Consider the following 17,900-nt stretch of genomic DNA (forward strand, 5'->3'; position numbering starts at 1 on the left):
AGTTGGAAGCAACTAGGAACAAAACTTAGGGCAAAAGTTGCAATTACAAACATTGAGATTGTTGGGTTTCGCTAAGCTATTTGGATATGGATAATTTTAAGCCTCAAATTTAATTTGTGAAAATGGGGTGATACTCCTGAGAGCTGTTATGAGGATTAAGTGTGACATTTTTGGAAGTTTATTTACTATGGTGCCTGGCATAGAGTTAAGAGCTCAGTCATTCTGGTGAGGTTTGCACCAGCTCTTCCATTCTCAAGTTCAAAAAGGCTAAGACTTGAAAAATAGTCCTTTGATTTTAGTATGGGAGATGTCATTCGTTTATTTAATGAGAATTTGAGCATGTGGTAGAGGCAAATACTAGATAAAAATGATGAATTTGAAGTTGAGACAGGTTGAGCCTACTGTCAAAAAATTTGTCAATGTAGGAAAATGTAGCAATAGGAAAAGATTAGGTCTTTGGAAAGTTTAAAGGATGTGGGAAAGATATGAGTTTCTATTCAAGAAAATTAAAAATGACAGTTCCATTTATGCTCCAGTGAAGGAAAAGTTGTTTTTTATTAAGTGAAGCAGGAAAGTAATAGTTGCAACCTATGCTGTAGACTCACCCTTTACTAAACCCATAATTCCATAGAATGATTATTCTAAGCTATGAATAAGCAGAAAATCTGCTTTACTGGATAGTTAGTAGTTTTCCAATGTATCATCCAAAGTTTTTTAAAAATGTTATTATTGAAACCCAAATTTTTAGTAGCCTCAGGAAGGATTTAGTCATATACCTATAACCAGTAAAGATGGAAATTTCCTTATCCCTCATTTCAATAATCAAGTCTGTTGGTAAAAGCATGAGGTATATGTTAAAGTAGAATGTGCTAGAAAAAGAATCCTCCAGATGAAGGGTTTACATTCAAGAAGAAATAAATGGGGCAGGGTTATTTGTGGTGAGAAACTTGTTTAAACAATTCTTTTATGTGCTGAGGTATAGAAGGGGCTGGGAATTGATCTTAGGGCCTTGTACTTGCTAGGCAACTGATCTATCACAGAGTGACATCCCTAACCCTTTTTTAAAATTTTGAAATGGGTCTTCCTAAATTGTCCAGGCTGACCTCAAACTTGTTATCAGTCTCTTCTGCCTCAGTCTTTCAGGTAGCTGGGATTCTAGGCATGTGCCACCACACCTGGCTGGTTAAAGAGTTCTATTGAGCAAAATTAGGGAATATTAAAGAGAATCATCTAATTAAATAAACATTTGGCTGTAAATCAAGAGAAATGAATTTCTTTCAGTACTGGCCCTATCCTTAAGTATTTTATAACCTTGGACAAATATTAACCTTTCTATTTTAGATTTTCCTCACATGTAAAATGAAGATAATATCTTCTTAGTCTACTTTTTGTGATTATCAGATGAGACCTAATCTGCTTTCTCTGGTTGTCACACCTATCCAAATATAAACTTTACATTCTAGATCTTAGACAGATTAGTTCTATAGTTCTATAATATGTATCCCTGCCCTCTTTTGTTAAGTCTTTTCTACTGGCAGTGGTTATTCTCTTTCCTATCTATAGCAAACCTAACTTAGAGTCAGCCTTTTTCTCTTGTTCATTTGGGGCCATCAGTAATAGTTATTCCTGTTTGATTCATTTGCCAACTATTTTTTTAGAGGTTCTCTTCTTTTTTTTTTTTTTTTAATTGGTAGTGGACCTTTACTTTAATCACATGTGGTGCTGAGAATCAAACCCAGTGCCTCACACATGCTAGGCAAGCGCTCTGCCACTGAGGCACAACCCCAGCCCATCATTTGCCAACTATTGATGTTACTTCTGAAATGTTTTGTTTCCATTTTTACTATATATATATATTTTTTAATTGTATAGTCTCACTACCCTGGCAAATTGGAAGGCGTAAATTCTTCAAGATTAAGTTCTAAGTTTTGCAGACTAATCATATGAGAGAATAGAATTGGTTAGTGGTCATGGCACTGATTTCTGTTTTAGGTGAGGGTGGACTGGGAAACCAGGGTAAATTTGGCCTTCTAAAATCCTTGAATATAACCTAAGTGAAAGAACAAAAATGAGGAATAAACAAGACAAGAGGATTCAGAATTTAGAAGTAGATATTCCTGATACAACAATTCAGAGTCTGCTATAAGAGCTGTTATAGATAATTAACTATTTCAAAGGCTATCTCTTACATCCAGAAGTGTTATAAATTTCTTTAGAATAGCATTAAACACATTTGACTGTGACTATAAAACAGTTTACCTGCCCCACTTGCTGCATTCCTTCTGTATTTAAGCAGTAGTGTGCTACAGTTCACTGAGACAGTTATAAACCCATAAACTGATATAATACCCATGTAAAATTTTACATGTAATTTTACCCTCATGTAAAATTAAAATTTTTTCAATGACATTAATCAATGTGTAGTAAAGGGCACTCATTTTAAGCATACATATTGATAAATTCTAACAAGTACATACATCCACTTAATTATCACTCCAGTGGGAAAATGGTGCAGCCTTACAGAAAATATTTGGCAGTTCCTCAAAATATAGAACATTTGTTTATCTCAGGATGCTTTATTCCTCTTTCTTGTGTCCCCTTTTCAACTAGAAGTAAGTACTCTTCTGATTTCTTTTATTATAGAACAATTGTGCCTATGTTTCAGTTTTATTATGAATAGAATGATATAAAAAAGTGAAAATAAGAGCCCTAATCCCTTATGAAAACACAGTAGTCTAAAATAAACTTGTACAGTGTTTAGAGCACTATTCATAATACTCAAAATCAGAACCACAAAATATTCAATTGATGAGAATATAAATAAAATGTTATACGAGAATTTTATTCAGTCATATGAAAGGACTGATACATGCTAAAACATGGATTAAACTTGAAAGTACTGTACTAAACAGAAGAAACCAAACATAAAACCCCCACATATGGTATGATTCTAATGAAATGCCCAGTACAGGGAAATCCTTAGAGGAAGAAAGTAGAACAGTAGTTGTACACTTTAGGTTTAATTATTTTTCATGATACAGTATTTTTGTGATTCATCGATGTTATATGTATCAGTTATTTCTTTTTTTATTGCTGATGAGTGTTCCATTGTGTGTAAGTATTTACCTATTGACACATATTTAGGTTGTCTCATTTGGGCTGTTAGGAGTACTACTGCTATGAACATTGTATATGAGTGTTCTTTTTTTGTTGTTTTTTTGGGGGGACACATTTTTATTTCTGTTGAAATTGCTAGATCAGATAATAACAGATTGTTTCATAGTATGAGAAACTACTGAAGTTTTTAACTCATCCTCCAGCAGCAACGTATTAGAGCCCTATCTGTTGCATTGCACATCTTAATCACACACAGGGTGTGAACTGGTATCTCATGCAGATTTTTAAAAAATTGAGGTTAAGTTCAGAAAATGTAAAATTCACCATTTTAGCATTTTTTGAAGTGTACAATTCAATGGCTTCCAATATACTAACAACATTGTGCGACCATCACCACTATCTAATTCCAGAACATCTTCAACAAAAACAAAAAGAAACCTCATGTCCATTTCAGTACTTATTTCCATTCCCTCTTCTCTCTAACCCTTACCAACTACTGTTCTACTTTCTTCCTCTAAGGATTTCCCTGTACTGGGCATTTCATTAGAATCATACCATATGTGGGGGTTTTATGTTTGGTTTCTTCTGTTTAGTACAGTACTTTCAAGTTTAATCCATGTTTTAGCATGTATCAGTCCTTTCATATGACTGAATAAAATTCTCGTATAACATTTTATTTATATTCTCATCAATTGAATATTTTGTGGTTCTGATTTTGAGTATTATGAATAATGCTCTAAACACTGTACAAATTTATTTTAGACTATTGTGTTTTCATTAGGGATTAGGGCTCTAATTTTCTTTTCTTTTTTTTTTTTTTTCCTTTTGTGGCACTAGTGATCAAATCCAGGGCTTCATGCATGCTAGGCAAGTGCTGTACCTCTAAGCTACATCCCAACTCTGGCCTTTATTTTTCTTGTGATACCGTCTGGCTTTCGTATCAGGATGATACTGGCTTCATAGAATAGATTTGTTTCCTTTTTTATTGGAAGAGTATAAGAGATATTGGTGCTAATTCTTTTTTTAATGTTAATTATATATGAAGTCATCTAGTACTGGGCTTTACTCAGTTGGGTAGATTTTGATTAGTGATTGAATCTCTTTACTTCTTATAAGTCTTTTTGGACTTTCTATTTCTTTTTCTTTTTTTGGTATAGGGGATTGAACCCAAAAGTGCTTAACCACTGAGCCTCATCCACAGCCCTTTTTTAAAGTATAAATTTTGAGATAGAGTCTTGCTAAGTCACTTAGGATCTCACCAAGTTGCTGAAGCTGGCTTTGAACTTGGCAATCCTCCTGCCTCAACCTCCTGAGCACTGGGATTTCATGCATGTGCCACCATGCCCAGCAGTTTCCTTGGTCTTTTCTTGTATGTCATGACCTTGAAAACTATTAGTCAGTTATTTTGATGGGTGTCCCTTAATTTGGGGTTGTCTATTTTCTCATGATTAGATGGAAAATATGCATTTTTGATAATAATATACTAAAAACATCTTTTTTAGTATATTATTGCATTTAGTACATGATGTCAACATTTCTTATTATATTAACCATGATCATGTCTTTAAGATAATGTCTGCTAGGTTCTTGCACTGTAAAGATAATATTGTTACCTTTGTAATTAATATTTTTTGTAATTAATATCTTGCAGGAGATACTTTGAGATATGCAAATATCTTGTTTCTCTTCACTAATTTTGGAATCCAATAGTGGATCTTCTTATCAATTTAATGAATTCATATTACTTTATTATTACAATTCTTACACTACTATGTTTTCTTTTTTTTAATTTTTGTTTTTTAGTTGTAGATGGACACAATACCTTCATTTATTTATTTTTATGTGGTGTTGAGGATCAAACCCAGTGCCCCCCCCACATGTGCTAGGCAAGCACTCTAGCCACAACCCTAGCCCCAACTATGATTTTTTTAAAATTTTAAATATTTCTTCTTAGATATTGATAGACCTTTATTTTATTCATTTATTTATATGTAGTGCTGAGACTCGAACCCAGTGCCTTACACATGCTAAGCAAGCTTTATCACTGAGTCCCAACCCCAGCCCCAACTATGATGTTTTTAATGGTGATTTTCAATTCCTTATTCTTTCTACTTTCATTGATAAGAATTCTTTTGTAAGAAAGGAAGGTCCCATCTCCCTGTTTTTTATTTCAGTTATTTATTTATGTCAGTATCTACTGATGGATATTTATTTTATGCCATGGGTTATAATCCAGAGCTACTCTTTACTTTGTTGTTCAAATTTTTCTAACTTTGGCCATTGGGAAGTCTTTCCTTTGGTTTCTCTTGCCTTTCACACCCTCATCCTTTTTAAATCACTTCCTTATTTTTTAGCAATATGCTATGTTCCAGGCTCATCTTTTGTTTTTCTTGCCCTAGACCTAGCATAAACCACTTCTCCAAGGGACCCTTGTTCCTTTCATTAGAGAAGACCATAGTCTTGACAATTGGTATGTTTGTTATTGCTAGGGTATCATGTTAAAGCAGTGTTAAAACAATATTTGTTTTGAAAACAAAGTGAAAGTTACAGATAAAATTAGAATTCACAGATAAATTCTGTTAAATATTTAAGGTTTGAATAATTCCAGCCTTGGACAAACTCCCCAAACAGAAAGACAGAAAATATTCACCATTGCCTTTCATAAGACTAGCATAGCACACATACCAAAACCCAATAAGGATGGTAAGAGAAATGACGGATTGGAAATATTTTGGACAGAATGAAAATGATAATAAATTATGTCAAAATTTGTAAGATGCAACTTAAGTAGAACTCGCAAATTTATAGCACCATAGAGACTATATGAGAACAGAAGAAAGATCTTAAGTAACCTAGAGCTGGTTTAAACTTGGAGTATTTACATAGTTGTTTGCCAAAAGCTATGCTCTTTTGTGAGCATCGTCAGATTTTGGTATCCACAGGGGTGGTGGGGTCCTGGAACGAATCCTTCACAGAGACTGAGGGACCATTGTACAAAGAAATAATAAAGATGACATGAAAAAATGATATCCTAGTAAACAGAAAATAGTTGAGAAAGTAAGACTGAGAGTTGGTTCTCTGAGAAGATAAATAAAATTTAAAAACTTTAGCCAAACTCATCAGGATAAAAAGAAAATATACAAATTAATCTACATAAAGAACAAGAGAAAGAAAGCACAAAACTTGATGTTAAAAGAACAATAAAATAATACTACGAGAAACTTTATTTATTTAAATTCAGTAATTTAAGTGAAAAGAACAAATTCCTTCAAGTACATCAACTATCAAAACTTACACAAGAAGAAATAAGTAGCCTAAATATCTTTATATGTACTAAAGAAAATGCTAGGCCTAGATAGTGTCCCTGGTGAATTCTGTCAAACCTGAATTAAAAGAAGACAAAGTCATTTCAAGAAGATTGCAGACCAGTACCTCTCATAAATGTAGATTTTTAAAATTCTTAATAGAATTTTAACAAAGCAAAACCAATTTGATACAAAAAGAATAAAATATTATGAGCTAATGGAGGTTTATCCTGGAACGCAAGAATGGTAAAACATACGCAAATCAAGCAGTTTGAATCAGCGTATAACCAGACTAAAACAGAAAAGCCATGCGAGCATCTCGATATATGCTATCTGTTGCTGTTTAACAAATTACTCCAAAATGTATTAGCTTAAAATAACGAATATTTATTACCTCACAGTTTTTGTACCAGGAATCTGTATGCAACATAGTTAGGTAACCCTCTTGTCTCTCACAAGCAAGCATTGTGGGTGTTAGCTGAGGTTGCACTCATTCCAAGGGTCAACATGGGATGGATCTGCTTCCAAACTTATTAATGTGGTCATTGACAGGATTCAGTTTCCTTTTTGGACTGGAGGGCCTCAGTTCAATGCAGTTCGTTATCTGGTGCTCAAATGAGCAATTCACAACATGGCAGCCTTATTCTTCTGAGCAAAAAAGACAGAACAAAGGGAGAATAAATACTATAGGAGTTACAACCATCCTATGTTAATTTTGAAAGTGACTTTTTATCACTTATCCTGTTCACAAGACTCCAAAGGAAAAGGTAGGTAAGTAGGTGTGTTGGAACAGAGATTGTAACAGATCCTAGCTTGTGCAACAGGAAATATAAATTAGTAGCTAGACGACTGGAAATGACAGGAAGCAAACACATTAATTGCATGCAGTATATACATTTGCATAGAAAACTCAAGAGTCCACAAATAGTTATAAATAATAGGGCATTTTTAGCAATGTTGCTGAATATAAGATTAACATAAATCATTTGCATGTGCTAAAAGAGAAAATATGTAAGCAAAAGGAAAACAGTAATATTAGAGACTGTTAGACATATAGAATTAGATCTGCCATATTATGCAATATTTCTACAGGACAAAATTTTAAAACTTCAGAACAACATTATGAAAGACCTAAATAAATGAAGGGATAGACTACTCATTCATGAATATTAATTACCTCCAGATTTGTCTGTAGATTCAATTAAATCCCAACCAAAGTCCCAAAGAGGATTTTCAATAACTTAGTACGATGAGTTTATGTGAAAGACCAAAGAGCCAAGAGTAGCTGTGACATATCTAAAGAAGAGCATAAGGACTTGTAATTTAATAATAATCACTACGGTGTGGTCCAAGGATAAGTAAATTGACCAACAGAAGATAATAGAAAGCCTCATAACCATTTTACACATTAGAACTTAGATTTAAAAGAGTGGTGTATCAGGTTAAAAGAAAAAGGGAAGATGACAGTCACTGGAACAGGAGAAAGGGGTTACTCCTTTTTACATGGAAATAGTTGAATAGTTGACTCTAAGAAATTCTAGTTTGTTAATTTGCTGTACTAGAGATTAAATGCAGGGGCATTCTACCACTGAGCTATATCCCCATCCCTTTTTATATTTTATTTTGAGACAGAGTCTAAATTGCCCAGGCTGGCCTCAAACTTGTAACCCTCCTTTCTCAGCCTCCCAAGTTGCTCAAATTACAGGTGTGTACCACTGAGCAGGGCTTATTTAAGAAATTCTCTGTGGACCAATATCCATGATGAACATAAATGGAGACATTGTAAACAAAATATTAGCAAACTGAATCTAAGAGCACATCAAAAATATTATATACCATGATTTTGTGGCATTTGTTTCACATATATTAGGAAGAATCATGTAAATCAATAAGTATGGACAAAAACCATGTGATCATGTTAATAGATGCAAAAAATTTTTTTCTTAAAATTTAACATCTCTTCATGACAAAACTGTCAACAAATTCCATACAGAACAAACATACACCAACACAATTAAGGTTGTATTGACAAACCCACAACTAACATACTGAAGAAAGGTTGAAAGTGTTCCTCTAAGATATGGAACAAGAAAAGAATGCTCACTTTCATTGCTTTTATTCATCATAGTACTAGAAGTCCTAACTAATAAAGGGCATCCAAATTGGAAAAGTCCCTTTTTGCAAATGGCATGATCTTAAATATAGAAAAACTAAAGACCACCAAAAAAAAAAAAAAAAAAAAAAAAAAAAAAAACAGATACCACTGAAACAAATTGAGTAAAGTGAAAAGTCTTTCTGTATCCTTAAATAATGAACTTGATGAAAAAAATATAGAAGGTACTTTAATTATAATGAAAAAAATGAAATACTTGGAAATAAGTTTATCCCAGGAAGTGAGAGAATTCTACAGTGAGAAGTATACACACATTACAGGAAGAATGGTCTTTTAAATAAATTGTGCTGGAAAAATTGGGTATCCATATACAACAGAATGAAACCAGACCCCTGTCTCTAACCATATACAACAATCAACTTAAAATGGATCCAAGACTTACATGTAGGACATAAACTACTAGATAAAAACAAAGGAGAAATACTTCAAGTCATCGATCTGGTAAAATTCTGGTGGGTACTAACCTCAGAGTCACAGGCCACAAAGCAAACATTGACAGATAGGTTTATATCAAGCAAAAAAGCTTCTGCATAGCAAAGGAAATAGCAGTGAAGAGACAACCTACAGAATGGAAAAAATATTTGCCAACTACTCATCTGGTAAGAGATTAATAACCATAATATACAAGAACAACTAAAAATGAGCTAGGCTGAGCATAGTGGCACACAGCTGTAATCTCAGCAATTTGGGAGGCCAATTGCAGGTTCAAGGTCAGCAACTAAGCAAGGCCCTACCTCAAAAAATAAAAAGTACTGGGGATATAGGATAGTGGTAAACTGCCTCTGGGTTCAATCCCCAGTACCAAAACAACAACAACAAAATTAAGAAAAGAAAAACAGAGCAAATGAGCGTTGAGGCATAGCTAGTGGTAGAACCCTTACCTAATGGCCCTGCGTTCAATCACTAGTACCAAAAAAAAAAAAAACAACAACAACAACAAAATGCCCACAATCTGAAAAGACATTTCTCAGAAGAAGATATGCAAGTAGCTAACCAAATATATGTAAAAATGCTAAGTAACACTTATCAGGGAAGTGCAAATCAAAATGACAATGAGATATTGTCTACCCAATTAGAATAGCAATTATCAAAACTACAAAATAACAGCCAAATCTGGTGATGAATCCTTACAACCTTGGCTAGATAGGAGTCTCAGGCAGGAGGATCTCAAGTCTAGGTCAGCCCAGTTAATCCTGCCTCAGAAAAGGGCTGGAGACCTATGTGGTAGAGCACTTGCCTAGTGTGGTTAAAGCCCTGTGTTCAGTCACTGCTTGGGGCAGAGGGAAGATACTTTCTACATAATGATAATACCATTATCTCTACAAAAAGTCAATAATTTAAAAAATATTAACTAATATCAAATTAGTGTTATCTAACAGCCCATGTTCAGATTTCTCTAGTTACCCTCAAACTGGATTTTAAAAATTTGTTGAAACCAATATGCTTTTGGTTATCTCTTCTCCTAATTAAGATTTTGTTAAATCCAGAACAGTTTTCCCTCCACTCCCACCTTTTCCCCACCTTACTTTGACTCAAAAAAACCAAGACAACAGGCCTGTACGTTACACTACTACAACTATTTTGTGGCATGTGCTATTTTGTGGCATCTAGTCTGAATTTCCTGTGAATTGGTAATTAGATCAGAAGCTTGTTAAGATTAGAGGAGCTTTTTTTTCCCCCCTCGAAAAATATTAGATGATGCTGTCTTTAATTTTGTGTTGAAAAATCTAGTTCTACTATCATTGCTGCTTAAGTTGTTCACTGTGTTCAGGTTCTAAAGTTGGTTGTTTTTAAATAAGAGTATGTTAATTAAGATAACAGGAACTTATTGTGAAAATGCTTTTCATAACCTCAATGCTTATATGTGTGGAGTGCTCTACCACTAAGCCACATCCCCAGCCTTGTTTTTATACACTCTCTTTCATTCACATGTATTATCCATTTATGTAAAAGGACAAGGTATTACTTTTTTTTTTTCATTTCAGGTTTCCAGCTACTGATGTTACAAACAATAAAATACGGGAGCACAGAATTGAGGAAAAGACTTTAAACAAGGTAGATAGATAATGAAAGTCTGAAAAAAATAATAAAATTACCATTCATTTTTATAAAGGATGTTATTGATATAATTGACAAAACTGAAATGTGAACTGTATTGTGTCAAAATTAAATTTCCTGAACTTTATTGTACTGCTGGAATTATGTAAGAGAAAACATTGTATTTCGAGTAAAGGAACATGGTGTATGCAATCTCCTTTTGAATGACTCAGAAAAAATAAATGGTATGTAATATGAGAGAGTTTGATGAAGAAATGGATCACTGGGAACTCGTTTATACCAGTGGAAGTATATATTAGTCTAAACTTTCTGAAAAGACTTTTGGCCATTTTTACCAAATTTTTAAATAGGTCAGCCCAGGAATATTACTTTCTCTCCTAAGGTAATTGTAGGAAGACTAAAAAATGTTGTGTGTATAAGGATTTTGTGTCAGAATGTTTTACAGTTGAGAAGTTGGCAATAGCCTGAAAGATGAGATTGTTTAAATATAATTAAACACTGTGCAGTCAGTAAAAGTTATATAAGTCTATATTGGCACAATATAAGTGTCAAAGCAGTCTACAAAACAAGCATGGATAATATTGACTTGTTTTTTTGTTTTTTTGTTTTTTGTTACTGTTTTTGGTACTGGAGATTGAAACCAGGGGCACGCAATCACTGAGCCACATCCCAGTCCCTTTTTATATTTTATTTAGAGACATGGTCTCTCTTAGTTACTTAAGGCTTCACTAAGTTGCTGAGGCTGGCTTTGAACTTGTGATCCTCCTGCCTCACCTTCCCTAGCCTCTAGGATTACAGGCATACACCACCACTGTACCTTATTAACCCATTTTTATTTTTCAGAAAAAGGACACATACATAGATACATGAATTTGTGTATAATGTTTAATACTTTTAGTTGGATATGATCTGTGTGCACATATATATTTACACACACACACACACATACACATATATACATATAGTTTATGTATATACATATATACATAAACATAGACATTTGGAAAGCTGACATCCTTGCCAGTGATTATTTTTGATTAGTGAGTTTACAAGTGAATTTTATACTTTTTATATTATCCAACTTTTATTTTATTTATTTATTTATTTATTTATTTATTTATTTTTTTGCGGTACTGGGGATTGAACTCAGGGCCTTGTGCTTGCAAGGCAAGCACTCTACCAGCTGAGCTATCTCCCCAGTCCTCCAACTTTTAAAAAATAATTGTTGCTTTTGTCATCAAATTTTTGTAACAATGTTTCTTATTAAAATTATGTTTTTATTGTATATTGTACCTAATTGTGGTTTTCATTATGCAATAAAATAGTGCCATATTTAATGATACTTTGTACAAGATTAGAGAAGGTATCTGAGCAGTGTTTATGAGGCTATCTTGACAGATTCTGTGACTTGTTCGTCTACTGCCTTCTTTCTGTCAAGTGGTCAACATTTGTGTCTTTAGCTCTCTCACAAATGTGATGCTGCTCACATAGCTTAGCCTGACGTATATTACCATTATTGGAAGATCAGAGGACATGTTCTATTAATGACAGATGTATGGTACCTTTTATAAGAGAACTTATGTATGTACTTTTGATAGTGGTTAAAATGTGTTCTGACATAAATGTTTTTATAGTTTAACTTTGAATTGTCATTTTTGAAGGTAATTGCCATTAATTGCCATTTTTTATTTTTCTTTTCTTTAACAGATTTATTCTTCAATTAGTTTAAAAATATGGATCCTGAAAAAGTGGGCTCACAGACTGTGAAAGTAACACCTTTTCAGCAAATGCTTGCCTCTTGTACTGGAGCTATATTGACATCACTCATGGGTAAAACTGATTTTTATTATGCAACTTTGAATCACTGATTCCATGGTGCTAGTGATATTCCTTCATCAGCTTGAGAACATGAAAAGTTATCAAGTCAGAATATTTGAATTTTAGTTCTTGCTTTGCCATTCTAGGGTGAATGTACTTAGGGACAGTACCTACTTCTCTCTAAACTTTATTTTTTCATCTCAAATTAGGGCTTTAGAAGGAGTTCTCGGAGGTTTCCTATCAACGTTAAATTTTGGGGGCTATTATCTCTTTGAAAATTACAATAAGATAGAATAAAACATTAGCATATTGGATAAAATAGAAGGTGAATAAATTCAGAGTAGTAACAAAACAATGTTTTACGATCAAGTGGGTTTTATCCCAGGGATGCAAGGTTGGTTCATCATCCAGAAATCAATAAATGTCATTCACCATATCAACAGACTTAAAGTTAAGAATCACATGATTATTTCGATAGATGCAGAAAAAGCATTCGATAAAATACAGCATCCCTTCATGCTCAAAACACTAGAAAAAATAGGGGTAGTGGGAACATTCCTTAACATTGTAAAGGCCATCTACGCTAAGCCCACGGCCAATATCATTCTAAATGGTGAAAAACTGAAAGCATTCCCCCTAAAAACTGGAACAAGGCAGAGATGCCCTCTTCCACCACTTCTATTCAACATCGTCCTTGAAACTCTAGCCAGAGCAATTAGACAGACCAAAGAAATTAAACGGATACGAATAGGAAAAGAAGAACTCAAACTATCCCTGTTCTCTGATGACATGATTATATATTTAGAGGAACCCGGAAATTCCACCAGAAACTTTTAGAACTCATAAGTGAATTCAGTAAAGTAGCAGGTTACAAGATCAATGCTCATAAATCCAATGCATTTTTATACATAAGTGATGAATCTTCAGCAAGGAAAACTACCCCATTCACAACAGCCTTGAAAAAAATAAAATACTTGGGTATCAATCTCACAAAAGAGGTGAAAGACCTCTACAATGAGAACTACAGAACACTAAAGAAAGAAATTAAAGAAAACCTTAGAAGATGGAAAGATCTCCCATGTTCATGGATAGGCAGAATTAATATTGTCAAAATGGCCATACTACCAAAAGTGCTATACAGATTCAATGCAATTCTAATTAAAATCCCAATGACATACCTTACAGAAATAGAGCAAGCAATCGTGAAATTCATTTGGAAGAATAAGAAACCCAGAATAGCTAAAGCTATTCTTAGCAGGAAGAGCGAAGCAGGGGGTATTGCAATACCAGATCTTCAACTCTACTGCAAAGCAATAGTAACAAAAACGGCATAGTATTGGTACCAAAATAGACAGGTAGATCAATGGTACAGAATAGAGGACATGGACACAAACCCAAATAAATACAGTTTTCTCATACTAGACAAAGAGGCCAAAAATATGCAATGGAGAAAAGATAGCCTCTTCAACAAATGGTGCTTGGAAAACCATATGCAACAGAATGAAATTAAACCCCTATCTCTCACCCTGCACAAAACTCAACTCAAAATGGATCAAGGACCTCGGAATCAGACCAGAGACCCTTCATCTTATAGAAGAAAAAGTAGGTCCAAATGTTCAACATGTCAGCTTAGGATCAGACTTCCTTAACAGGACTCCCATAGCACAAGAAAAAAGCAAGAATCAACAACTGGGATAGATTTGATACCGCTGTTTACCAGTGATGAGTTCTGCTCCTTCTAATGTTGAAGATTGAACACTAGAGAAGCACGCCAAGGCAAGCATATTAAGCAGGTTTTATTTAAAGCTAATAATACAGACTTCTCCCGGAAGGGAGAAGGGGGCCATGGCTGATGTTCTAAAGTCCCAAGAAGTGAGCACACCCTACATCTTTTATAGGTTAAATTCTCTTTTGTTCTTCAGTTCTCTCCCCGCTTATCTCTCCTTCCTGCCTAGTGACTAGGCCTGGTTTTGCATTAAGTGAGAAACCATGGACAGGGGGAGGGCCAGGGTGATTCAGGCAGATAAGGGTCCAGGGGGCATTAATTAGCAGCTCCATGCTTGCAGTCCTTGATAAAGGCAGGTAAATTTGGTAATCAATGGCCTCCGGAGATCCTTCACATTCCATTCTTCCAGGGGCAGTCTCCAACTTCCAGAGGCAGATGATTTTATGGCCTATATTTCCTCGATTTGACCCGATCCCCTATTTCTACACTAACTACCTGTTCCCAATTCTGGCTTCAGATTCAAACTAAAAAGCTTTCTCTCAGCAAAGGAAGCTATCAGCAATGTGAAGAGAGAACCTACAGAGTGGGAGAAAATCTTTGCCACTCATACTTCAGATAGAGCACTAATTTCCAGAATCTATGAAGAACTCAAAAAACACTACACCAAGAATACAAATAATCCAATCAACAAATGGACTAAGGAAATGAACAGACACTTCACAGAAGAAGATGTACAAGCAATCAACAGATATATGAAAAAATGTTCAACATCTCTAGTAATAAGAAAAATGCAAATCAAAACTACCCTAAGATTCCATCTTACCCCAATTAGAATGGCGATTTTCAAGAACACAAGCAACAATAGTTGTTGGCGAGGATTTGGGGAAAAAGGTGCACTCATACATTGCTGGTGGGGCTGCATCTACTCTGGAAAGCAGTATGGAGATTCCTCAGAAGGCTTGGAATGGAACCACCATTTGACCCAGCTTTCCCACTCCTCGGCCTATACCCAAAGGACTTAAAATCAGCATACTACAGGGATACAGCTACATCAATGTTCATAGCTGCTCAATTCACAATAGCCAGACTGTGGAACCAACCTAGATGTCCTTCAATTGATGAGTGGATAAAGAAACTGTGGTATATATATACAATGGAATATTACTCAGCTATAAAGAATGATAAACTGGACGACACGCGAAGGGCACGCATCTGAGGACCGGGAGGACATTCGGCCTCTGTGAGCCGCAGCCTTTCCGAGGGAGCGGTTGCGTGTTCGCCATCTTAAGGAGAAGATGTACTCGTCCGTGGTGCACCTGGCGCGGGCGAACCCCTTCAACGCGCCACACCTGCAGCTGGTGCACAATGGCCTCTCGGCACCCAGCAGCAGCCCCACCGGGCCCCCGGGCCCGCCCCGACGTTCCCGCAGCTTGGCAGCCGCCGCTGTGGAAGAGTACAGTTGTGAATATGGCTCCATGAAGTTTTATGCACTGTGTGGCTTTGGTGGGGTCTTAAGTTGTGGGCTGACACACACTGCTGTTGTTCCCCTGGATTTAGTGAAATGCCGAATGCAGAGACAGGGTCTTACTGAATTGCTTAGCACCTCACTTTTGCTGAGGTTGGCTTTGAGCTTGTGATCCTCCTGCCTCAGCCTCCCAAGCCACTGGAATTACAGGTGGATCCCCAAAAGTACAAGGGCATATTTAATGGATTCTCAGTTACACTTAAGGAGGATGGTGTTCGTGGTTTGGCTAAAGGATGGGCTCCAACTTTCATTGGTTACTATATGCAAGGGCTCTGCAAGTTTGGCTTTTATGAAGTCTTCAAAGTCTTGTATAGCAACATGCTTGGTGAGGAGAACTCCTATCTCTGGCGCACATCACTATATTTGGCTGCCTCTGCCAGTGCTGAATTCTTTGCTGACATTGCCCTGGCTCCTATGGAAGCTGCTAAAGTTCGAATTCAAACCCAACCAGGTTATGCCAACACTTTGAGGGATGCAGCTCCCAAAATGTATAAGGAAGAAGGCATAAAAGCATTCTACAAGGGAGTTGCTCCACTCTGGATGAGACAGATACCATATACCATGATGAAGTTTGCCTGCTTTGAACGTACTGTTGAAGCTTTGTACAAGTTTGTGGTTCCTAAGCCCCGAAGTGAATGTACAAAGGCAGAACAGCTGGTTGTAACATTTGTGGCAGGTTACATAGCTGGAGTCTTTTGTGCAATTGTTTCCCATCCTGCTGATTCTGTAGTGTCTGTGCTGAATAAAGAGAAAGGTAGCAGTGCTTCTCAGGTCCTCCAGAGGCTTGGATTTAAAGGTGTGTGGAAGGCACTTTTTGCCCGTATCATCATGATTGGTACTCTCACTGCACTACAGTGGTTCATCTATGACTCTGTGAAGGTCTACTTCAGGCTCCCTCGCCCTCCTCCACCTGAGATGCCAGAGTCTCTGAAGAAGAAGCTTGGGTTAACTCAGTAAATAGATGAAGGCAAATGTGGACTGAATCTGCTTGTTGATCAGTGTTGAAGACAGTGTAAAAGGAACTTTTATATATTTGACAGTGTAGGAAATTGTCTATTCCTGATATATAATCACTGTAGTACCCTTGCTTAAAGCAAGAGTTACAAACTTAACTGCTGAAATAAACCCATCTGTTCATGAAAAAAAAAAAAAAGAATGATAAACTTATGGCATTTGCAGGCAAATGGATGAAATTGTAGAATATCATGCTGAGATAAGCCAATCTCAAAAAACCAAAGGAGGAATGATCTCACTGATAAGCGGATGACACATAATGGGGGGTAGGGGGGGAAGAATGGAGGAATTAGGGAAAAGAGGGGTGGGAGGGTTTGGGGGAAGGGAAAAATAACAGAATGAATCAAACAACATTACCCTATGTAAATTTATGATTACACAAATGGTATGCCTTTACTTCATGTACAAATAGAGAACATGTATCCCATTTGTTTACAATAAAAAATAATAGTGAATTTCTTAAATTTCTCTGGATCACATTTTTGTTGGTTTACAGACATGGCTAAATGACATAGTTGTTAGTTTAGCATTTAATAATTGACTAGTTTATCTAAATAAGTTAACAAATTATTAGAACACACACAAAGTAATTGCTCTATTATGTATTGTCAGGTCAGAATTTTATGATATTAAAAGCCTTAGAAATCATCTGATATGACTTTCTCATTCTCAGGTTAGGGGTAGTTTTCTTAGATCCAATACTTGATATTTTTTCTACTTGGATAAATTATGAGTTGCAAATTAAAACAATTTGCCTTTCCATGCTGTTCCAAATAGGATGACACAACCTAATGCTAAAGATGATTTATGACTAGATTACCCAATTTTCATTTTCTTTAGCTTTTATTTGTTACAGATAAATTTAACAGATTAGGAAGACTATCAGGGTTTTTTATTGAATACTTATAATACAAAGTTATCCTTAAATATTAAAAGAGGCTTTTAGAACTTTTATTCTTTACCTTACAGGATATATTTTCTCATAAACACTAGTATTTTATTTTTAATGCTAATGGAATTATAGTTGTAGGTATATTATAAATGACAATTTAATACTTGTTAGAGAAGTGCTGCATGTCTTTTCACTGATGGTCTTAAACAAAATTGAAGGGCAAAAATTAGAATGTTACATTCAAGACTACTTTAAGATAAATAGCCTTATTC

The 17,900-nt window shown here is 35.3% G+C and overlaps 2 protein-coding genes across 4 annotated transcripts in view; both read left to right on the forward strand.

The window, feature by feature from the left end:
- SLC25A40 (solute carrier family 25 member 40) overlaps nucleotides 1-17,900 on the forward strand; it is a 45,662-nt gene that overhangs the window by 1,393 nt on the left and 26,369 nt on the right. For 2 of the 3 annotated variants that reach the window (XM_079150922.1, XM_079150924.1), the window contains exon 2: nucleotides 12,361-12,483. In XM_079150922.1, coding sequence (XP_079007048.1) covers nucleotides 12,387-12,483 — 97 coding nt within the window. In that variant the 5' untranslated portion in view covers nucleotides 12,361-12,386. Of the gene's footprint in view, nucleotides 1-10,666; nucleotides 10,878-12,360; nucleotides 12,484-17,900 lie in introns of those variants that run through there. The other variant, XM_079150923.1, reaches the window with a different exon arrangement.
- LOC306667965 (solute carrier family 25 member 3-like) lies at nucleotides 15,425-16,878 on the forward strand. The gene is made up of 2 exons (XM_079150864.1): nucleotides 15,425-15,771; nucleotides 15,873-16,878. Exons 1-2 carry the CDS (start codon nucleotides 15,493-15,495, stop codon nucleotides 16,677-16,679), a joined length of 1,086 nt encoding a protein of 361 aa, XP_079006990.1. The 5' UTR covers nucleotides 15,425-15,492; the 3' UTR covers nucleotides 16,680-16,878.

Source organism: Sciurus vulgaris (assembly GCF_902686455.1).
Source record: "Sciurus vulgaris genome assembly, chromosome: 8".
NCBI lineage: Eukaryota > Metazoa > Chordata > Mammalia > Rodentia > Sciuridae > Sciurus > Sciurus vulgaris.

Coding starts and splice junctions, on each gene's coding strand:
- LOC306667965 (XM_079150864.1), top strand. CDS start 15,493: ATGTACTCGTCCGTGGTGCACCTGGCGCGGGCGAACCCCTTCAACGCG. Junction 15,772..15,872: donor TAGTGAAATGCCGAATGCAG/AGACAGGGTCTT, acceptor CTGGAATTACAG/GTGGATCCCCAAAAGTACAA.